This window comes from Armigeres subalbatus, chromosome 1 (genome assembly GCF_024139115.2).
Source record: "Armigeres subalbatus isolate Guangzhou_Male chromosome 1, GZ_Asu_2, whole genome shotgun sequence".
NCBI classification, from domain to species: Eukaryota; Metazoa; Arthropoda; class Insecta; order Diptera; family Culicidae; genus Armigeres; species Armigeres subalbatus.
In genome coordinates this window covers 6,726,693-6,750,557 of record NC_085139.1, presented here as the reverse complement: position 1 = coordinate 6,750,557, position 23,865 = coordinate 6,726,693, and the positions used below count along the sequence as shown (strand labels likewise).

The 23,865-nt window shown below is 44.6% G+C and overlaps 3 protein-coding genes across 4 annotated transcripts in view; 1 reads left to right on the top strand and 2 right to left on the bottom strand.

Moving 5' to 3' along the window:
- LOC134220415 (N-acylneuraminate-9-phosphatase-like) overlaps positions 1 to 20,705 on the bottom strand; it is a 71,983-nt gene extending 51,278 nt beyond the window's left edge. Inside the window, exon 1 of one of the 2 annotated variants that reach the window (XM_062699479.1) lies at positions 20,247 to 20,705. In XM_062699479.1, the coding sequence (XP_062555463.1) occupies positions 20,247 to 20,441 (195 nt within the window). In that variant the 5' untranslated portion in view covers positions 20,442 to 20,705. The remainder of the gene's footprint in view (positions 1 to 20,246) is intronic. The other variant, XM_062699484.1, reaches the window with a different exon arrangement.
- On the bottom strand, positions 2,293 to 5,176 carry LOC134220407 (neurochondrin homolog). Its single transcript, XM_062699467.1, has 2 exons — positions 5,056 to 5,176; positions 2,293 to 4,993 (listed from the first exon to the last, which is right to left on the bottom strand). The coding sequence occupies exon 2, from the start codon at positions 4,654 to 4,656 to the stop codon at positions 2,473 to 2,475; it is 2,184 nt and encodes a 727-aa protein (XP_062555451.1). The 5' UTR covers positions 4,657 to 4,993; positions 5,056 to 5,176; the 3' UTR covers positions 2,293 to 2,472.
- A 1,327-nt stretch (positions 20,706 to 22,032) lies between the features above and the next one.
- Positions 22,033 to 23,643, top strand: LOC134220380 (large ribosomal subunit protein mL37). The gene is made up of 3 exons (XM_062699434.1): positions 22,033 to 22,687; positions 22,761 to 23,223; positions 23,289 to 23,643. The coding sequence occupies exons 1-3, from the start codon at positions 22,158 to 22,160 to the stop codon at positions 23,541 to 23,543; spliced, it is 1,248 nt and encodes a 415-aa protein (XP_062555418.1). The 5' UTR covers positions 22,033 to 22,157; the 3' UTR covers positions 23,544 to 23,643.
- The last annotated feature ends 222 nt before the right edge of the window (positions 23,644 to 23,865 follow it).

Genomic DNA, 23,865 nt, shown 5'->3' with positions numbered 1-23,865 from the left:
AAAAGATGCGCTAAACAACGCATCAATTAGTTTGACAGATAAAACTTCGGAAGAAAGTTCGGTTCGGAAGTCCCAACTTCCGAATTCTATGTTGGTGCTACGCCGACAATACGTTGCTCTGCAAAAGCTGAGTAACCCCTCCACCCGCGCCTCCGAGAACAGTGCACTTAGGACCCTTTCCCGCGACCGAATCGGCCGCCGAGTCTCCCATGACGGGTCTGGGAGAAAATAACGCCAACGCGACGAAGCGAAACCGTAAACAGCGAACGAACGACTTGTAAAAAATGCACGTCCGTACGCCCTGCTGTCACGAGCTTTTCTTTAACTTAATTTTTTTTTTTAAATTTACAGATTAAGTTCAACACCGGCTGTCATGAGCTGAAAATGATCTTATGGCTGAATTTCCGTTCAGCTATCCGTGCCTTTTGAAGTCTGCCCGGAGCTGAGGTGAACAACAGTAAAACAGGACGTTTCAATCTTGCCTTCTTCAGAGACAATGACCGGAACAGAATATCGAATTTCTTGATGACGAATGTTTTGGAGACACTTTGGGGGTTCTGATCCAATGAAAAGTCCAGTCCTTCTTGAACACGCGCGTTGAAGAAAGCATGTTTGAAATGTTGTGTACTTATTTACTTGTTCGCTTCATTTTTACACACTGTCGCCTCCTTATTTTAAAAAGACTATTGCGAAAAAAAATTGCAAATTTCAATTAAAACAAATTAGAGATAAAAACCGGTAAATGACGAATCGAAAAAAAAAACATCCCCGTCTCCAACCATGGCACACTAGATCCTCGATAAAGTTTATAATTGCAAAAGTATGGAAAACTTAATAGTTTTCTAAAAACCCCAGATTAATCCACCTAGCGGCGCTGATGCCTTTCTCGTAAAATGTACTGAAAAAATCACATTAGAAAGGTCAAAAAAGCACTTTAGGGGAATAGATCGCATATTTTCTATCATTTTGCATGTTTTTACATTAATTACTATGAATTACCACCATTCTTGAAAACAATTTTTTTCCAGGTGGGACCCTTGGGAAAAACAATGATTTTTCAATAATTCCGAAATGCAATGTCCGATCGGGCCAATTTTCAATAGCAAACAATGGGACCGCTCCAAGAAACGATTTCCGTTGGATCAGATGCGTAAAATGCGTGGGTCAATGCCAGATTATATGTGACCCGGCACTAAACAATACTAGTCAACATATGATACCACCACGACAGGATATGTCTTTGGTTGCCTTATCAGTGCAAATGGCGTAATGATGAGTTATTTGGAACGATAAGCTCGATATCTCGACAGATGCGTTCTTCAAGAGCACTTTGATAAGACCAGAACACGATGGAAAGATAATCTTCGGAAACGTACATATATTTGGCCTGGCAAAGAAAGCTATAATTTTGCTACGAACCATCGTTCTTGTCGTAGTTGGTGACATTTACTACTGTTTTAATAGGGAGGCACAACTAGCGACAATTGCTCTTAGAGACACTGTTCAGGTGAAACTCACGTGCCCTTAATACGTCAAACTAATCGTATTGAGCACCTGCGACACTCCCACGCATTAAATTTCAAATAAAAAATGTCACCTTTTGGCATAAAACTAAAATCATCATCATCGAGTCATCACCATTCAAATTGAACAATGTTACATCCGTGCCAAATAGCATCCACGTGTTTCTTCGGGATTATTAATTCGTCAAATTAAGAATTTACTCATTGCCCTTCCATAGCCCAAGCAACAGCGCTTAAACACATCGGTCACTTGCACCAGCACCGAGACGTGGGTTGCATTCAAAGTATTTTCGCCCCACACATTGCGGATTCTCCAAAATACCAAGTTGAAAAAAAAAATGTGATGTCAAGCACAAATCGAGAGGGACGAGATGTTTACGACATTGCTCTAGCATCGCCCGCCGACAAAAACCAGCATGGAAGAGACGGGAATTGATCTGGCCTAGATCCACCATCTAACCGGCGGATAGACGCAGTGGGAGTCAAAGTGGCGTGCGAGGTGATCCTCACACCGGCTACGTTGGTTGTTGTTGTTATTCTTGCTGCGCTGTTGGGTGCGCTTGTTGGAATGAAAGAAAGTTTCTAAAAATAACCTTTACACAGTGTTTTCTTGTTTGCCGATGATGTCGTAAAATTCGAACAAGAACGCATGCATTTTTCATCGAGCGCCGATCCGGAGGAAAACGTGCATCTTTCTCCATTTCGGCATTTTGGGAACGGGTCTTTTCACAATGAGAATACGATTTAAGCGCTTTGGTAAAAAGTTCACTAACGGCTCTAATTACTTTTTATTGCATAGATACCTCATTTTTTGGTTAAGTTGGTGTAGCAGAAATAAGAAAACACATACAAAAATCATTTGCGCATTAATCACCACACAGCAGTTATTCGCGCAACAGTACGCAGACTCTACTCAAGGAAAATCACCAAAGGCGCCACCTATGGTCGCTTAATCGCCAAACAGCTTCTTGCCAAGTTCCATCATCCGGTGGTTCCGGCACACCTTGAGGGCATCGGCCTTCTTGAGCACTGCCGCCACCGACTGGTTTGCGTCCACCAGCTGCGACAAAAAGTCCTCATAAGCCAGCTTCACGTTCGGGGGCAGCGTTCCAATTTTCACCTTCCGCAGCGTTTCGATGATACCCTCGGCCCAGCCCGATTCGATGCAGAACTCGGAGATCCATGGAATCAGCTTAATGATGCCGCTCATGGTTTGCATGCCGAGGAACCACAGCTCCATGATTTCGAACCAGTATTCCTTGTAGGCGAGGGAGACGACCAGCTCTTGCGGGTCATTCGATTCGTCGATGTTGTAAGCATCCCAGAGGAAGCGGATTGTGGTCTGGATATATCGGCAAATGGAGAAGTCGTTCTTCTTGATCTTGGAAGCTTGCTGCTTGAGCAGAAGCAGACCCAGCACCGCAAGATGACCGTGCATGACCAGATTATCCGGGGTGTCCTTTAACTCCGGGAGATTTTCAAAGATGAAGCGCAGCATCTGCGAAAATACTACACTTTCATCGACGAGTTTCGGTTCCAAGACGGTGATGTTCATAAAAATGTTACACAACGACACGATTGCGGTTCGGGAGTCTTTCATATCCTCCAGCTGGAGGGGAGTCATTTCCGGGTCGGGTTCGTTCATGCGCTTCAGACGTTCGGCACGAGGGATCGGAGGCTTCTTGTAGTGAGCAATGGTCCAATGGAAGAGCAGGCAATCGTACAGAACTTGCTCTTCTTTTTCTTTGAGAAACACCTTGCGGGATTCTTCCTCGACGACGAGATGGCACATAGCCGGCAGAGTTACACGGAGAACATCGGCCGGAGCCTGTTCGGCTGTTGGTTCGGTCTTGGCTTTGACCCGGTGATCACGCGACGCGTAGAAAGATTCATTCGCCAGCTTGAAGATAAAGGGTAGCAATTTGAAGACCTGTCCCTTGAGGGCAGACGTTTCCTGGGACAGCCAGGCGCTCAACACACGAACCATTGCACAGGCAAAGGCCTTCTCCTTCGGCTGCAACTTGTCCTTCTTGGTATCGTTCGAAAGTTTGGTAAAAACGGATATAACTGCAGTGAAAGCACCTTTTAATCCGGTGTACACCTGCTGCTTGTCCTTCTGATCGAGATCCAACTGATCTGTAGACATGTAGTTCATGGACAGTTCCAGAATGATGAAACACGCTGTAATAAGGTCAGCCTGGGCATAGACCTGATTGAAACTTTTGTTGTCCATTTGCATGCGAACTTCGATAGCAGCCAACTGCAACAACAGTAGGAAGAATTTTTTCGGATTTTCCGAATCATGCAAAGTCCACTCAATTCCCAAGACCTCAAGAATATTAGCCGTGAGCTTAAGCGTTGGATCCCGCTGAGCCTTACCGATCTTGCTCTTCAATATATCACTGACACCTTTGTACAAGCACTCCGGCCAAATCTCCCCTTCAGCCGTCCTCGAAATCTGCTCCTTCCGACACGTGAACAACAGCACGGAGATCATGTCCGCGAGTTCAAACTTTCTCTCGGCATGATCAGTTTCAAAGTCCAATGACACGCGCTGCATCAACGCGTGGAACAGCTTGGGATCCTCTTCCCATGAAGACGGACCAAAGTGGCTAACTAGCGTCACAATCAGAGTCAGTGCCTCGTCAATCTGGAAACTCTGCTGCGTGTAGACTTCGGCCATCTTTTTAATCATGCCCTGCTCGTTCAGCGCCAGCCGACCCTTCTCGTGAGCTGCAATGCTCTGCAGACAATGGTACGCTTCGTTAATAACGATCAAATTATCGTCGTACTCGTCGTCGTCACAAGTCGAAACAATTCCCAAGAACACCGGAATGCTGTCCAGCATGTCCTTGTGGGTGGCCAACTGTTCGTCCTCGCAGAAGCAGCTCAGAATCGAAAGCGCCACACTTTGATACGCCGAAGCATCTGGAACGTCCTTGCTGGTGAGCAACCTCCGCACAAAATCCAACCCAATCGAATCGAACAGCAGTCGCTTCCCGGCTTCGTTGCAGTCCTTGCCCTTGATCAGCTTCGTCACCATGAATAAGGCAGCGAACTTCTCCGTGTCACTCTTGGCGTTCTTCAGTATGATCGAGCACTTCCGGATGGGATCACTTATTTGGTCGGCCATCTTCTTGCTCTAACAGTTTCCTTATATGGTACTTTTAATTCCGCGCGAGAGTTTCAGAGTTTTCCGTTTCTGTTCCGTACGGGTCCGCAGTCCGATCTCGACTGATCATGCATAATCTCGAGAAAATTTGGGTTAGAGTTTTCTCTCTCGCGGAAAATGGATTTTCCTCCGCACGCACACCAAGGCAAAATACGATCCCGACGGGAGCGAAAGTTTTTGGCTCCTATCTGGATTCACTTCTTCCGGATCGGTTACGATATTTTTGGAAAATCCAAAGATAGCGCCGCTGGGAGTTTGGTCGGTGAGTAATTATGTATTTTTGAAGACCAAATTACAACTAAAATGTAAATAATTTTATAATATTTGTTCAAATCAAGAGGAGAATTGCCATGTCCTTACCTATTACATACAATTTAAAACGTTTTCCAATGGAATGGGCAAGAATTCTCTGTTACTAAATCCGTCTCAACACTACGTTGTTCACAATTCACATGGAAGTGTTTTTATCGCAGTTTTGTTTTGGTTAGGCAAGTTCTCTTTTCCTTTTACATTTTGACAGCGTTTCCCGTTATTCGCACATTTCTCGCGTTTCTTCTAACGGGACATGCGATCCGAACTTTAAACATCATCATCACCCAAACAATCATCGTTAATGATCATCAGTGCGCATCGCAGGCGCGGTGTGTGCAAACGTGAACATCAGAAGAAAAACTCAAAGGTATACCCCAGAGCAAGATGAATACACCACTAGGTGTTCCAATCTGCCAAATTCACGATTCAGCCATCTTGGATTTTAGTATGGGAGAGCCAGCCGGTTTGTTTATGTTTTGCACCAAAAATGAATTTTTCACCCCCGCCTTCTTCTCGTCCATAAATTGGGCAGACTGCAACACCTAGCTGTGTATTCATCTTGCCCCAGAGTGTGTATTTAAAAGATATTTTAGGTACAAGATAAAGATTGTCGCTTCGGTTCCATTTGTTCTGCTGTCCGAAACATGTTGGGTACCGAACTGTCAAATCATATATTGTTGGGAGGTTAGGAGCTCTTCTAGTCAAACTCGTTACTTTTTTGCTTGGAGTTGCTTCAAAGCTATATTTAGAGACAACGAGAAATAACTTACTACTAATGTTGATATATGGAATATATAAGTTTACATAATAGTTTTTCTTTCACTCCGATAATACAAAGGGAATTTAAAACTAATTTTATTATATTCAAACTTCTAGAACCTGTAGAAGGGGACTTCAGTTTTAGCGCCAAAACTGGTCATTCGACGGTTCGTTTTTCATGGTTTTCTATCAGCAAGCGAGGTATGAATATAAAATGGACCATTGACGGCTCTGACCGATTCCGGGACCTACGGATTGTCCCCGGGGAGCCTGTCACTCGACAGTTCGTTTTTCATGGTTTTCTATCAGGAAGTGAGGTACGAATATAAAATGGACCATTGACGGCTCCGACCAATTCGGGGACCTACGGATTGTCCCCGGGGAACCTGTAAAAGGGGACATTTCAGTTTTAGCGCCAAAACTGGTCATTCGACGGTTCGTTTTTCATGGTTTTCTATCAGCAAGCGAGGTATGAATATAAAATGAACCACTGACGGCTTTGACCGATTCCAGGACCTACGGATTGTCCCCGGGGAACCTGTAGATGAGGACATTTCAGTTTTAGCGTCAAAACTGGTCATTCGACAGATCGTTTTTTATGGTTTTCTATCAGCAAGCGAGGTATGGTGGCTCTGACCGATTCCGGGATCTACGGATTGTTCCCGGGGAACCTGTAGAAGGGAACTGTTGAGTAGCCCAGCGATTAGCAGCGGATTCCAGGGACGATTTTAAAGAACAGGTAAGTAGCACTTTTTTTTCTTTTCTTTTCAGAGTTTCTTCAAGGCGGCAGGTGAAGACGACTGGTAGGTAGTTGTAACACACGCGTTTATTATCCGTGATAACTTTATTCGGTATTAACTACTGTAATTCACTTCCTTTCAATTTATTCTTAACAACTCTAATTTTCTAACTTAACTGTCTATTCAAAAATACATTATCCACTTCTTAATAATTTTCTTCGGGTTGCTGTTCACTCGATGATGACTTGGGATGGGCCTTGCAGCATTAAAAGAGAATGACACACGTCATCGAAATTCCTTATATAGCAAGATGTACCGGAAAGAGGTTTATCGCCATACTGTCACCTTCTTCTCCTTTGGGCCAAAACAGAAAATCGATGAACGAGGAAATCCACCAACTGCCGATTCGTCTGCTAAAATATAGGTGGCGCTGGTTTACCGTTTCGTGATGAGCGAACATACTGGCCCCTCAGGAACAATGTTTCTGACTATCCGTGTATCGATGATGTGATGACAATTCTCCATGATGATACGTCATTTCGGATGCATAATCGACGAAAAGCATTGGTTTGTTTTGAAGATTGCAGCTGCAGGATACTTTTCTGGAAAACATAAGACCCGGTAGAGTGTTTCACACAACTAAAGACTTGGACAGGTGCTTACCTGATCCAGGCAATTATAGAGCCTTGATTTTTTATATTTTAGGTGCTGTTCGGTTCGGTGTGCTGTTGGTCGAACGATGATTTTATTGGCAGAAGGCAGATTTTGTTTACCGGACGGACGAGGCGGCCAGTTGGAGTTTGGAGTGTCACTACCCTCACGATGCCATCCGGACCGGGATGAATTTGCTGAATTCTCGCTGTTGGCCAATGCATTGGAGCGTTGTTTCCGTCGCAAAGAAGAACGAGTTGGTTTTCGCTTATTTGAAATGGGGGAGATAGCCATTTGGATCGCGGTTGCAGTGTGGAGAGATACTCCAGGTGCCACCTTTTCCACAGTTGCTGATACAATTGTTGTACGTGATGCCATTAGGTGAGCCGATTGGATGCGATTTTGGTGTAGTCCACATCAGGAACGGATTTCAAGGATGCACCGGTGAGAAAGTGACCCGGGGTCAATGGTTCATAGTCCGATGGGTCGTCGCTCAAGGCAACAAGCGGTCGTGAATTCAAGCAGGATTCAATTTGGCAAAGAAGAGTCTCCATATCATCGTACGGAAGTGTTATTTTCCCAAGGACTCGCACGAAATGCTTTTGGGCAGATTGGATTGCGGCCTCCCAGAGACCACCAAAGTTTGATGCTGTTGGCGGATTGAAGTGCCAACGAATTCGCTGGGCATTGCATTCTTCGGTGACGGCATTCCGGAACTCTATGCTTCGTATCAGTTGCTTCAGCTCGTTGGCAGCTCCAACGAAGCTTCTCCCATTGTCGCTGTGTATGTCAGAGCATAACCCTCTACGGGACACAAATCGGCGAAGAGATTGGATGAACTTAGGTGTGCTTAGATCGGACACTAGTTCCAAGTGTACCGCCTTGGTACAGAAACACACGAAAACGGCGACGTATGCTTTACTTGGTCCGGCACGACGATGAATTGGCTTGAGAAGGATGGGTCCCCAGTAGTCCACTCCCGTTACAGTAAAAGGACGACTGGCAATGGTGCGTGCAGACGGTAATTCAGCCATAAATTGTTGCAGTAATCTGGGACGAGCTCGAAAGCAGACAATACAGTTGTGGACTACGCTCTTGGCCAGACTCCTGGTCCCTATAATCCACTGTCTCTGACAAAGTAGGTTAAGGAGCAACTGGGGAGCTGCATATGCAGCTAGAACATCTATAGATGTGTTCATGATAATCGCGGGTTAGTAGACGTGAATATGGGTGCAGTCGGGGCAATAGGATCTGATGTTGGTCGTATGGCTGAAGTGCGTTTCCGAGTCTTCCACCGATTTGAATCAGTTGGCCCCAGCCGAGCACGAGAATGGGTGGAACTATTTCAGTCGGGATGTCGATGACACAGATTGGTTTCTTTGTAGTCGCTTCCATTCTTCGTTGAAGGTTTGTTGTTGAATCAACCGGATGATGTCATGTTCTGCTAGCGTCAACTCGTCAACGGTAAGAAGAATTGAACTGGGTCGGTTGCTTGAACAAATTCGTGTGTTGCGGAGAAAACGATGACAATAGGCGGTAACTCTTATCAAGCGTTGAACTTTGGAGAACTTTTCAGTTAACAGGTCGATGAAGGATGGATCGATTGGAGACGATGATGCTGCCATTGAATTTCGCCGAACTTCTTCCAACGCTGCCGAAGGTTGTTCTAAAATAGTTTTGGTAGTCGGCCAGTATTGTTGTTGCTGAAGAAGCCATTGAGGGCCGTGCCACCAAAGATCGAAATCCATGATATTGTCTGCAGATAGCCCACGGGAAAGGCAGTCGGCTGGGTTTTCTGAACCGGAGATGTGATGCCATGAGCAATTCGGAGTTGATAGTTGAATCTTGGAGGTACGATTCGCGACAAAGGTGTTCCAGGTAGACGGAGATGCGTTTAGCCAACACAGTGCAACGGTGCTATCAAGCCAAAAGTAACATTCGGCGCTAAGTTGTAGTGACCTTTTCATAAAGTTCGGAAGCGAGCAGAGCGCCACACAGCTCAAGACGGGGAATGCTGAGGCGCTTCAGAGGTGCTACGCGTGATTTGGAGGACAGTAGAGAAACTTTAACCATTCCGTTGGCGTCGGTGGACCTGACATACGCGCAGGCACCATAGGCAAGCTGTGAGGCATCAGCAAAGATGTGGATTTGAATGGTTTCTGGTTTCGGTATCAGAATGCACCGCTCGATCCGGAGATTATTTAGATTTGGTAACAGAGATTGGTATGCGTTCCACTCGTCTCGATATTTAATTGGTAATTCACGGTCCCAACTCCATAATGTACCTTCCTCATCTTTCAGGGTCCATAAGTTCTGCATGAACACCTTGGCTGTGGTCACGACCGGTCCTACCAAGCCAAGTGGGTCGTACAAACGAGCAATAAGAGACAGTGCAAGTCGTTTGGTGAGCGTTTGCTTCGAAGAATCCATTGGTAGACCGATCTTGTAACGTAGACAGTCTGTTGCTGGTTCCCAGTGCAGTCCGAGTGTCTTTATCACCTGATCTCGATCCATTTCTATGGAGGTCCTCAAGGCAAGATTTTCTGAAGGAATCCCTTCGAGTACGGTTCTATCGTTTGATGCCCATTTCCGTAACTGAAATCCAGCCTTTGCTAAGAGAGCTTCTAGTTGGTTTCGTAGTTCAATTACTTCCAGGGAGGTTTGTCCACCAGAAAACAAGTCGTCTACATAAAAATCTTTTCTGATTACAGATGCGGCTAGAGGAAAATTTGATCCTTCATCCTCGGCCAGCTGGTTCAGCACCCTGGTGGCTAGAAATGGAGCGCTAGCAGTACCGTACGTCACTGTTTTCAATTCGTACGTTTCCATCGGTTGGTCTGGAGAAGACTTCCATACAATGAGTTGGACAGACGTGTCTCGCGGGTCTACGAGCACTTGCCGGTACATCATTTTTATATCGGCGACTACCATGATTTGGTGTTTTCGTGAGCGCATAGTAATCGATCGGATGTCTTCTTGCACCGTTGGCCCAACCATGAGGGCGTCATTCAACGATGGTCCCGTCGGAGACTTGCAAGATGCATCAAAAACAACCCGCAGTTTTGTCGTAGAGCTATCTTCACGCAATACAGCGTGGTGCGGGAGGTAGAAACGTTTAACTGATGGATCTTCGTAGTCGTGTATACGCTGCATGTGGCCAAGAGCGTGGTACTCGTCGATAAACATCTTGTACTGGCAATGAAGGTCAGGGTTGTGAAAGAACCGATTTTGCAGAAGATGAAAACGGCGAACTGTAGTACGACGATTGTCACTTAGTTGATCGAGGACGTTCTGTTTGAACGGCAGGCGAACCTGGTATCTTCCTTCGGCGGTTCGTGACACGGTGCTGGTGAAGTGATCCTCACAGGCTTGCTCTTCGATGGAATACGCTGTGGATGAGCGATCTTCTTCGATGGTCCAAAACCTTTCCATAAGCCGATGGATATCGGCGATCGTAGCAATGTTGGCAACAACAGGAGGACGACATGTGTTTGCAGTAGATTTTCCAGAAACGACCCAACCGAAGACCGAATTCACTAATACCGGAAGATGTTTACCAAGGGAGATTCGACCTGGTACTCGGAACAGCTCGAAAAATATTTCAGCGCCAAGTATAATGTCGATCGGGTTGGTGGTGTCGAATGATGGATCTGCTAGTTTGATACCGGTAGGTAAGTGCCATGTCGAAGTGTCGACGGACGTTACTGGTAAGTCAATGGTGACTCTGGGAAGAACAAGAAGTTCAACGGAAGACGAATATTCCCCGATTCGAGACCGGATGATCGACGTGAATTTAATTGGCCTGTGTGCTGTCCGATGCCACTTTTCGGCAAATATTTTCTGTCGTTGGGCCTTCAGTCGCTGAGAGAATCGCTCCGTGATAAAACAACACTCACCACCCGAATCCAGTAGAGCGTGCCCAATGTGTTCGATTCCGTTATCATCAACGAGAATGACCGTCGCAGTAGCTAGAAGGACGGTTTTCAGATGACAGCCAGAAGATGCACAGCTGATGGAATCGAGAATTGTTGCAGACGCAGAACTGGTCGGTGTTTCGGTGACGGACGGGCTTGTGGTGTGCTTGGCTTGCTGGGGATTAACAGCCTTTGAGACAGATGGTGTCGAAGAGTCGTTGGTACAAATCAGCGTGTGATGACGGCCCCGACACTTACGGCAATTGGACGATGAAGAGCAATCTTTTGATTGGTGACCCTTTCGCAGGCAATTTCGGCAAAGTTGATGACGACGTATTTCCCTTTCCTTATCTTCAGGGGACAGCTTGGAGAACGTGCTACACAGATACAGAGGATGATGATCCGAACAGACGAGACATTTTCGAGGATTTCCCTGATGCGCTCCGTGGCTAGAGACAGAACGGATTGCTGGTTTTTTCACTTGAGCTGATGACGGAATTTCGATTATCTTTGCTTGTATGGACTGAAGCACTGTGACACGTCGCTGGATGAATTCGGCCAAGTCTTTGAACTTTACCGTCGTCTTGGAAGAAGAGTACTCCTCCCAATCCCTTCGAGTAGTTGAGTCTAAACGAATACTAAGCATCCGAATGAGCAGAATATCCCAATGTTCCGTGTGCTCACCGAGCTGGTGTAGAACCTTCACGTTTGCTTCGAACTTTTCCACCTCGTTGTGGAGATCGGTTAGCGATTCGCGTTTTAGGACAGAGAAGTCAAATAGTGCATCGACGTAGGCCTGCTTTAGACGCGATGGATTTTGGAAATGCTTGAGGAGTAAATTCCACGCCACTGTGTAGTTGTCCGCACTTATCGGGATCGATTGTATGAGTTGAAGAGCCGAACTTAAGAGCGAAGATCGTAAGTAATAATACTTCTGGATATTGGAAAGACCAGTCGACGAGTGAACCAATGAAACATATAGATCGTGGAAAACAAGCCAATTTTCCAGTTTCCCATCAAACACGGGGAGTTTCACGTCTGGCAAACGCACTTGGGAAGTGGACATAGGGAGTTGCGCCTCTAATTGAAGGGGAGATGACACACTTCGATTTAAGGGAGCTTTATTCTGGGCCAACAAGAATCCCTTGATTCGATAATAAGACGACTCCATTGTCGTTCGCTCTTTTATGTGGGCATCGAGGGCAGTTTCATCGAGTGATTCTAGTTCACTTTGTGCCTCGTTGTAATCCGACCACAGCTTACTGAGGCTTTCCAACCGTACAGGAATTTCGTCAGATTGCGTCGCTTCGTCAAACCCATCGACGAAGGTTTTGATAAGCGTGAGAGACGCAGTCAAACTCTTGATTCGCGTCTTGAGCGTCTTGATGCGGCGTTCGGTGGACATCACAGCGAGATAGAGTGGTCTGCTAGAGGCAATGTATTTGCCTTGTATATTCAAAATTAGCAGCAATGGCGATGGTGATTCTTCTGAACCTCTAATGGCTTCGACGGTGGATTAATGATGGCGATTCGCTGGAACAGATGTACCGGAATAACGGAGTTTCGACGTCATCCGGTTCGAAGGACCAGTTGTTGAGTAGCCCAGCGATTAGCAGCGGATTCCAGGGACGATTTTAAAGCACAGGTAAGTAGCACTTTTTCTTTTCTTTTCAGAGTTTCTTCAAGGCGGCAGGTGAAGACGACTGGTAGGTAGTTGTAACACACGCGTTTATTATCCGTGATAACTTTATTCGGTATTAACTACTGTAATTCACTTCCTTTCAATTTATTCTTAACAACTCTAATTTTCTAACTTAACTGTCTATTCAAAAATACATTATCCACTTCTTAATAATTTTCTTCGGGTTGCTGTTCACTCGATGATGACTTGGGATGGGCCTTGCAGCATTAAAAGAGAATGACACACGTCATCGAAATTCCTTATATAGCAACATGTACCGGAAAGAGGTTTATCGCCATAATGACACCTTCTTCTCCTTTGGGCCAAAACAGAAAATCGATGAACGAGGAAATCCACCAACTGGCGATTCGTCTGCTGAAATATAGGTGGCGCTGGTTTACCGTTTCGTGATGAGCGAACAGGAACATTTCAGTTTTAGCGCCAAAACTGGTCTTTCGACGGTTCGTTTTTCATTGTTTTCTATCAGAAAGCGAGGTATGAATATAAAATGGACCGCTGACGATTTTGACCGCTTCCATTGCTCCAAGGAAATCTGTTGAAGGAAACATTTCAGTTTAAGCGTCAAAACAAGTCACTGGACGATCAGGAAGCGATGTTTGAATATAAGATGGACTACTGAGATTCTGACCGCTTCCGAAACCTACAGATTGTTCCAGGAGAGCCTGTAGAAGAGGACATTTCAGTTTGAGCGCCAAAACAAGTCATTCGACTACTCTTTTTTCATGCTTTGCGATCATGAAGCAAGGAATAAACATAAAATGGATTATTGGTGATTCTGATAACTTCCGGAACCTATAACTTCTGATAACCTAATGATTCTGATAACCTTCTAATAACTTCTGATAACCTATGGATTGCTCCAGGTGATCTTTTAGACAGGGACATTAAAGTTTTGACGCCAAAACGAGTAATTCGACGAATCTTTTTTTTCATGGTTTTTGATCAGAAAGCAAGGTATGAATATAGAATGGGCCATTGGCGATTCTGACCGCTTCCGTGACTTATGGATTGACCCAGGGAAACTTGTATAAAATGATATTTCAGTTTTAGCAGTTAAACCAGTCATACTTCGTTTGGCGCTAAAACATAAAGGTCCCCTTCTACGGGTTCCCCTGGAGCAATCAGTTGGTCCTTGAAGAAGCATATTCATACCTCGCTTCCTGACAGAAAACTATTAAAAAAGAAACGTCGAATGACTAGCTCTTGCGCAGAAACAAAAATTCATCCTTCTGCAGGTAACCCTTGGGTAATCTGTTGGTTCCGGAAGCAATCAAAGTAGTCAATGATCTATTTTATATTCATACCTCGCTTCCTGATAGAAAACCATAAGCAACGAGCCGTTGAATGACTAGCTTTGGTGCCAAAACTGAAATGTCCCCTCAACAGGTTCCCGGGGACAATCCGTAGGTCCCGGAAGCGGTCAAAGCCGTCACTGGTCCATTTTATATTCATACCTCGCTTCCTGATAGAAAACCATGAAAAACGAACCGTCGAATGGCCAGTACATAGAAAACCATGAAAAACGAACCGTCGAATAACTAGTTTTGGCCCTAAAACATAAATGCCCCTTTCTAAAGATTCCCCGGGGGCACCCCAGGGACTTCAGGATTAGTCTTTTTTGTTGTTTTTTTTATTCTTGACGTATCAGAAGACTTCTGGAATGTAATCATAATGGAAGATCGTTCGAAAAGCTTGGTTCAAATAAATTTGTGGCCTGGTCTCTTTTAAAACTATCGAACGGCACCGATTCTAAACAAATGGCCATATCTCACTTGATCCTGGTCCGATTTCGAATTTCAACATATGCTTCCAATCATAAAGAGCCCTACTTTATTTGTGATTACTTATATTATTCTGTTTTCCACCACAATTTATCCTAAAAACCACCACAAATTCACGGTTCTGAACCTACCTTAGAAAAACCCGGAATATCTCCGGTATCCGATGATCACAGTCAGTTCCATGGACATATGGTAAAACTACATTAAATTTCTAGTTCAGGCATCCCTGAATTGTCAAAATCGGATAATAATTGACATAGTTACAACACATCTAATTATGCCCAAAATTTGCCTATCCCAGTTATTTTGGACATCCCCTGTATTTAAAAGATATTTTAGGTACAAGATAAAGATTGTCGCTTCGGTTCCATTTGTTCTGCTGTCCGAAACATGTTGGGTACCGAACTGTCAAATCATATATTGTTGGGAGGTTAGGAGCTCTTTTAGTCAAACTCGTTACTTTTTTGCTTGGAGTTGCTTCAAAGCTATATTCAGAGACAACGAGAAAAAAACTGACTACTAATGTTGATACATGGAATATATAAGCTCCCGAATAAAACAACCCGACAACCGCAACAGATACGACAACTCTGGCGCACTATCTGCATCGTTAATCGTTGAATTCCGGAGGTCATCATGTTAGTCTATTCGGCAAACGAGACACAAAGGACGAGCGGTGGTGCAAGGAACTGCATCTATCCTTATGATGTAAACATTATTCATCGATCGATGATCAGGCCAAGTTCTTCAAGGAGTGATTCATTAAGTTGTACGTTTTACGTATTCCATCTGCTGTGGAACGTGATTCTCAATTCTGACGACGGCGGTTCCATACTGGTCGGGCTCATCGAGGGCGAGCACTCCGTTTTATGCAAAAGCTGGAATAGTGCGACCGGTGAACAACAATTTCAACAGTTTATTGTTCAGCACGCGCGTGGTCCAGGATCGCTCATGTAGACTTGTTCAGCACGTGTTTCACGAGCAATGTACAAAGTACAACAGCGCGCGCTCGAGTGTTAAAATGCTCGGGACGGTGTCTCATGGGTGACATTGACATTGATTCTATTGCACGGGTGAGTGTTTTATTTGCAATTGTTCTTAGTTGTTTAGAAAACAATTTCGGAGACAACAGTCTGAATTTAAAATATTCTTAAAATGCATATGACCCACATGATATACGAATCCATAAAATTTAATGGTAATTTTCCATTAACATCACTAATTATTGTGGAAGTGCTCCATTGACACTTAGCTGTGAACCGTTAATATTCTCTAGGAGAATAAATGCGAACAAAAAAGAGGTATTGGAAGAGTAATAAGTTTAACACTAATACCCAGGGAAGTCTACAAAATGCACCATATCACCGTTTTGTAAAACTTCGCACCGACGTATGATATATCCGATTATAACGAACAATGATCTTAACTTTCCGGGACTTGCACCGTTGTGAAAAGTAAAACACTTTCGAAAAAGCTTGTTTCTTGTTCACAAGAGGGGCGGTACTGCATGAGTATAGTCCAGAACCAGACGAGTCCCGGAAGGTTAGAGCAATCTTGTGATCATTATTAAAAAAACAAAACTCTGGTGTTTCCCGTAGAATTAAGAATAGATAATTGATAACTGTATTGGTATAACTGTATTCACTTGATAAAGAATATCTAGATGTCAAAGCTTACACATTTATATTTATTTATCACCAGACTAAGGCCGGAGTGGACTGTGCTGCACATAAAAGTCTTCTCCATTCAGCTCGGTCCATGGCTGCACTTCGCCAACCACGCAGCCTGCGGAGGGTCCGCAAATCGTCCTCCACCTGATCGATCCACCTTGCCCGCTGTGCACCTCGCCTTATTGTTCCCGTCGGATCGTTGTCGAGAACCATTTTCACCGGATTACTGTCCGACATTCTGGCTACGTGCTCGGCCCACCGCAGTCTTTCGATTTTCGCGGTGTGAACGATGGATGGTTCTCCCAACAGCTGATGCAACTCGTGGTTCATTCGCCTCCTCCACGTACCGTCCGCCATCTGCACCCCACAATAGATGGTACGCAACACTTTCCTTTCGAAAACTCCCAGTGCGCGTTGGTCCTCCACGAGCATCGTCCAGGTCTCGTATCCGTAGAGGACTACCGGTCTAATGAACGTTTTGTAGATTGTCAGTTTGGTACGGCGGCGAACTCTATTCAATCGGAGCGTCTTACGGAGTCCAAAGTACGTACGATTTCCAGCCACTATGCGCCTTCGAATTTCTCTGCTGGTATCGTTATCGGCGGTCACCAGTGAGCCCAAGTACACGAATTCTTCAACCACCTCGATTTCGTCACCACCGATAGAAATTCGTGGTGGGTGGCTTACATTGACCTCTCTTGAGCCTCTTCCTATCATGTACTTCGTCTTCGACGTGTTGATGACTAGTCCAATCCGTTTAGCTTCGCTTTTCAGTCTGATGTAGGCTTCCTCCATCCTCTCAAAGTTACGTGCCATGATATCAATGTCGTCGGCAAAACCAAATAACTGGACGGACTTCGTGAAAATCGTACCACTCATGTCAATCCCTGTCCTTCGTATTACTCCCTCCAAAGCGATGTTGAATAGCAGACACGAAAGACCATCACCTTGCCGTAACCCTCTACGCGTTTCGAAGGGACTCGAGAATGCCCCTGAAACTCGAACTACGCACATCACCCGATCCATCATCGCCTTGATCAACCGTATCAGTTTATCCGGAAATCCGTTTTCGTGCATTAGCTGCCATAGCTGGTCTCGATCGATTGTATCATATGCGGCTGTGAAGTCGATAAATAGATTATGTGTGGGCACGTTGTATTCGCGGCATTTCTGCAATACCTGACGTATGGCGAATACCTGGTCTGTGGTAGAGTCCCTAGCAGCACAATTCAGATCGATTTGGTTGCAGCAACTCCAATGTGACTAGATTTGGTCACATATGAGTCACAGCGACTGATATGTGACAAGTGTGCTACTCGAACGAACGACAAGTGTGACAAGTGTGCCACGAACTCTCTTGCAATTGGTGTTAGTCGACGGCATAAAATTTGGGAGAGTACCTTGTAGGCGAAGTTCAGCAATGTGATTGCGCGGTAGTTGCTACAATCCAGCTTATCGCCCTTTTTGTAGATGGGACACACGACACCTTCCATCCACTCCTGCGGCAGAACCTCATCCTCCCAAACCTTGGTAATCCCCCAGTGCAGCGCTCTAGCCAGTGCCTCACCACCTTTCTTAAACAGCTCTCCTGGTAGTTGGTCAACTTCAGGGGCTTTGTTGTTTTTCAGCCGGCCGATTTCCTCCTGGATTTCCTGGAGATTCGGAGCCGGAAGTCGCATTTCCTGCGCGCGTGCTCCTAGGTTAATTACCATACCACCACCGTTGTCTGCCATATCGCCATTCAGGTGCTCTTCGTAGTGCTGCCGCCACCTTTGGATCATCTCACGCTCGTTTGTAAGAAGGTTCCCGTTTATGTCCTTACACATATCGGGCTGTGGCAAGTGGCCCTTACGTGAACGGTTTAACTTTTCATAGAACTTTCGTGCGTTATTAGCGTGGTACAGTTCCTCCGTCTCTTCACGGTCTCGATCTTCCTGCTGGCGCCTGTTCCGCGCCTATTTGTATCGTGGCTCGTTGGCCCTCGTTCGGTGTTGCAGCAATCTCGCCCATGCTGCATTCTTCTCCTCAACTAACCGCTCACACTCGCCGTCATACCAGTCGTTTCTCTGATCCGGAGCCACCGTGCCTAGTGCAGCGGTTGCGGTGCTTCCAATGGCGGATCGAATATCTCTCCAGCCATCTTCAAGAGATGCTGCACCTAGCTGCTCTTCCATTGGGAGTGCCACTTCCAGCTGCTGCGCGTAGTCTTGGGCTAGTCTACCGTCTTGTAGCCGCCCAATGTTAAGCCGCGGAGTCCGACTTCGACGCGTGTTGTACACCGTCGAGAGTTTTGAGCGCAGACATACTGCAACAAGGTAGTGGTCGGATTCAATATTCGCACTACGGTAAGTGCGTACGTTCGTGATGTCGGAGAAGAATTTACCGTCGGTTAGAACGTTTTCGGTTTGGTTTTCCGTTACTTGATAAGGTGATTTCCATGTGGCCTTGTGGATATTCTTGCGGGGGAAGAAAGTGCTTTGGACTACCATTCCGCGGGAGGCTGCGAAGTTTATGCATCGTTGGCCGTTGTCATTCGATACGGTATGCAGACTATCCGGTCCGATGACCGGTCTATACATTTCCTCCCTTCCTACATGAGCGTTCATGTGACCGATGACGATTTTGACGTCCCGCAGTGGCCATCCATCGTATGTCTGCTCTAGCTGTGCGTAGAACGCTTCTTTCTCGTCGTGGGGTCTCCCTTCGTGTGGGCTGTGCACGTTGATGATGCTATAGTTGAACAATCGGCCTTTTATCCTCAGCTTGCACATCCTTGTATTGATTGGCTGCCTCCCAATCAAGCGTTGGTGCATCTTACCCAGCACTTAAGATGCCGGTTCCTAGCTCGTTGGTGGTGCCACAGCTTTGGTAGAAGATAGCCGCTCGATGCCCGCTTTTCCACACTTTCTGTCCTGTCTAGCAAATTTCCTGCAGCGCTACGAAGTCGAAGTTGCGGGGATGTAATTCATCGTAGATTATCCTGTCGCAAACTGCGAAGCCTAGCGACTTGCAGTTCCATGTTCCAAGCTTCCAATCGTGATCCTTTATTTGTCGCCTAGGTCGTTGCCGATTGTATCGAGTCGTATTATCTTCTATGTCGTTCGTAATGGTTGTTTTTAAAGGCGGCTTATTGGGCCCCCGCAAACCTCCTGTCTCGTCGGAGGGCCGTCGTGTCAGGGCTGTTTAGCGTCCCACCTAACACCAGGACTTGGGCTTGTGCGCTTTGAGCGGCACTCGGTCGCTTTGGCGGAGCCTACTTGCGGATACATGCAGATTTTTAGAGGTTTAACAGGGCCCACTGTCAAACCACACCACATCCTAGGCAGGCGCCACAACTCGCAGATGGCCTGGGGAGGGATCGTCAAGCCCTTGGACATAGTCCCTGCTGCCCGTAGGAACAAATCTATTTAGTGAATTTCTAATGAAATCTCTCATTATAGCCCATCACATCGAACTTGCTTAATTAAGATTAGGAGAAATATCTGCCCACACTTTGATTTATTCAGAATTTTTTGAAACATTTGCAAACATTGGTGGTAAATTGAAGTCACACGATCAAAAACAAGAGCGAAAAAAATCGTGTAAAAACAGAATCCTGTGTAATTAAAAGAGAAAGACATAAACAAAGAAAGCCGCTCTTTTGGACTTACGAAGTTTTCAAAAATCACGCGAGAATTTAATTTTTTGAATATAATGAATCGACAAAAATAGTAAAAAGAGGGGATGTGGTAAACGCTCTAAGCTTCTACGATACCAAAAAAATATATCACTTACAACACTGTGCTCTATAGTGAGTCAACTTGTTTAAGGAAAAATAAAATCTTTCATATTTTGTGCAGACTCCCCTTGAAGACAACCCTGTATCCACGCATAAAATTCGATGGGCAAAGATGGAAACTCTCCTTGCAGTCTGAATACCTCGAAACGAAATAATATCGGTATCATGGGTTAAAATTAGGAATGTTGAGCCAGTCCCTCAATCAAAATAAACCTTGTATGGAGTGCTCAGATCATCGCCTTACCTTGCCACAAGCCTTCGCGTCTCCCTTCCGGGTCGGTATGAGCGTGTTGTCCAGATCGAAGAGGATCGTCGTTATCGGCTTGTCACAGCGCCGGTCGCTGCCCACCCGGAAGAACTCGAATTCGCGCTCCGCTTCTGGCGGTGGAGCTGACGAGCGAATCCTTTTCGCTGCATCGTCGATGATGGTACCAGCCATTGGGCAATGATGATTGATGATTGGTCAAACGCAGCACTTTTTGCACTATTTTGATATCGAAGTTTTTCACTTTGCAGAACGCAAATATTGATAAATTCTACAGATTAACAGATTTCCGCACCACACGTTTTATCAGAACACTTTTTCACGTAAAAATAATCTTTTTTGAACGATGCAATCCGTAAAAAGAAATAATTACAATATACGATTTTCTTTGACGATGCGACCTTTGATGGCGATGACGGAAGAATGTTATCTCATCACCGCGCACGGACGGACGTCGTAAGGAGATGTAGAAGATAACAACAGAACAAAAAAGGGAATATTATTTTCCGATCGAAAGTGATGCCAGATTTTCTCCGTACAGTTCATATCCATATTTTTGAACTCGCGAAAGTTTTCTCCAACACTTTTATTTGCAACATTGTTTTACAAAATATGTGTGCACTACCCGAATAAAAAATATTATAGAAAAACAATACGATGTATTGTAACATCACTATAAAACACAATAAATTTAAATGTAGATGAAATAATAGAAATACATTAGAATGTATTGTTATGAACCATTCATTAAATTGTAAATGAAGTTTTCGCATTAGAACGTACGGGTTGTTAACCCTTAAATGCGCAATGTTGTTTTAAAACAACAAACCGAAAATACGTTTAATGTTAATGATTTCAATGGTTATTTACGTTAAAAATATTTCCGACGGTTTCTAAAAAAATCGCCTTGCGCCTTTAAGGGTTAAGTATCGTATCTATACAAAATTTGAGATTTTTTCATACACTTTTTTTTGTCAAACAATAAAGTGTATAGTAAATATATTGTTGAAATATCCGAAGAAAACCGTTCAAATTACATTAGGTTGAATTGTATTTTTATAGTAAAACAATACGATATTGGATTTCTTAATTATGACGGCTTTACCGGTCAAAAATGAAGTTTAAAGAAAAATAATGCATATTTGCGGCAATATAATAAATATTGTTATATTGGTAATATGCAATTTGAACAAAATTTTCAGAAATTATCAATGATTAAAATATATGCACTAACTTGTTCTAAAAACAATTGGAAGTATTGTTACATTAGAGAACAATGTTGATGTATTATATCCACGGTGTTGGTACAATATGGACAACTATCGAGAAACAATATATCCTATTGTATATCGTAGAGCATATGGTAATTCAATTGTTTACACTGTCGAGCCTATGGTACACTTTTATCCGGGTAATAAAGACCACATTTTTTATATACAAAAATCATGGTGTTTATTATTGCACACATATCCACTCTCCACGCGGAGTATAAATAGAATCTATTATCAAAATAAAATGTATGTGTGGTCTCTTGCAGTTATTGAATTTTACTAGAAATTTATTTGCAGTAACTAACCGAATATAAAAATGTTCGCATTAACGATTGCGCCCTAACAGTGGTTCTAAGCTTCGATGCAGAGTACACGAGCTTTGTTCACCAGTGTTTGATACTATTTGCTGTACCTGGATTGTCTGATCTACTTTGGTCGAATAAAGGATAAAATCATTGTTACGAATGAGAGAGAAAAGCAGATGCAAGAAGAACCGGCGCTGTCAAATACTCATGCCCGTGCGGGTTGTTATTTAATCATAACATAAAATCGAGTTTTTGTGCGACATTATTGAAATTTTTTGAAGATAATCGTTACATTTCCAACATAAATCGCCGAAATGCGTTTCACGGCCGTCCTGCTTCGACAGCACATTGGGTTCCACTTCAAGAAACACTGGATCGTCCAAGGTAAACGCGTTCCAAATGACACGGGAGCGCAAGCGGAATTAGCTGCCCATGGTCTTCCGGTTGTGGAAAACCCCAGCGAACTGCTCAAAGAACCGCGGGAAAGGGGTCCAAAGTTCGAAGTCGTTGGACAATTACCTCCGGTGGCCCATTTGGACGAAAATCATCCGCTGTATAAAAGCGAACAGTGCTACCTATACGGGGATCGGAACGTTCTGTTGGAAGGCGTCCGGCAGGCCCAGATTTTGCTCAATACGATCGTTTACGATGAGCTGCCCCTGAAAGTGGAAGAGCGGGTGGACAAAACCAAAATTCCGACGCCGCTAGATCGGTCGATGCAGCAGTCGGTTCTGGCGGCTTTGGTGTATGACACGGAACAGGTAAAAATTGGAATTGTAAAGGATCCGGAACGGCCGGCATTCAAGTTCCCCCGTGTCTATGGAATATCGGACGAAAGAAGAAAGTGAGTAATGGCAAAATTTTAATAACACTACATACTTATTACCGTACTTAATTTCTATTTTTTTTTATTCCAGTCGCCTCATTCTGTCCAAACTGGTGACCCACTGCGAACGCTTCGTCGGCCAAGAGATCACTTCCAATCGCAAAGTAATTGCCAACACGCACTTTATTGTGCCCATAACCAAGGAACTGGATCGCATCCAATTCTCGTTGCGAGTGGACAGTTTTATCACTTCGTCAACCCCTATCAAACCGCTCGACAGTTCCGTCTACCGTCCGCAAGATCAATCGCTTCCGGAAATTTTCCCCATCAAGGAAACGGTCAGCATTCCTACTACTAACTTCTACGAGTGGCAAAATGAGTACCCCATCAGTCGGCAGTATAAATCCTCTCATCCTCACACGGTTTTGTTGCACTGCTCGCCTGATTCCGTTGCCAACATGTTTGAGACCCCGGTGACCGACGACCAGCGGGAAGCTCGGGCTATGATCAAAGCATTTACTGTGGCAGCCGCTCGGGCACGGCAGCTGTATGGGGTTAGTAATTAGAATAAGCTATTTTATAATCTTTACTGATTTACGAACTATTTTTTCCCCTCAAGGACGACGTTAAAGATCTCCCGGCACCGATTACAGTCCAGGCGGTGCAAACCGACAGCAAGTGGTTCCACTTCAGCATATTTCAGCTGAACACGCTAGAGCTAAGTAGCGAAGAGGGAAAGAACCGAAACTTGTGGTTCCGCAAACCGCGAATGGATCTCTTCGCTGAGTGTGGCTATTTGGTAGGCAAGCCAAGCTTGGTTGGGTATAATCGCGATGTGCTGCGACACATGGCCGTGTTTTACGGAAGCAGCTAAAGTGTTGACGAGTGGAGTGTGCTGTTGAAGCATTCGCCAGAGATAGATTGTAACAAGGAGTGGAAACATTGAAGCTGGATTAGTGAATAGTTAACAAGAATTTAGGTGTGAAGAAATTGTGTTTGATCCGAACATCCCTTGATTAAAAAGAAAATCATAGAAAGGCGGAATGTTTGCAAATGTCGTAAGGTAAGTAAACAACTTTTATCATAATAGTGTGGCAGCGAAAATTCACTTGCCGTTTACCATAAATATAAATCAAATACTCAATAATTATTACCGTACTTAATTTCTAAGCAATAATTGCTTCGAAAAGATCGAA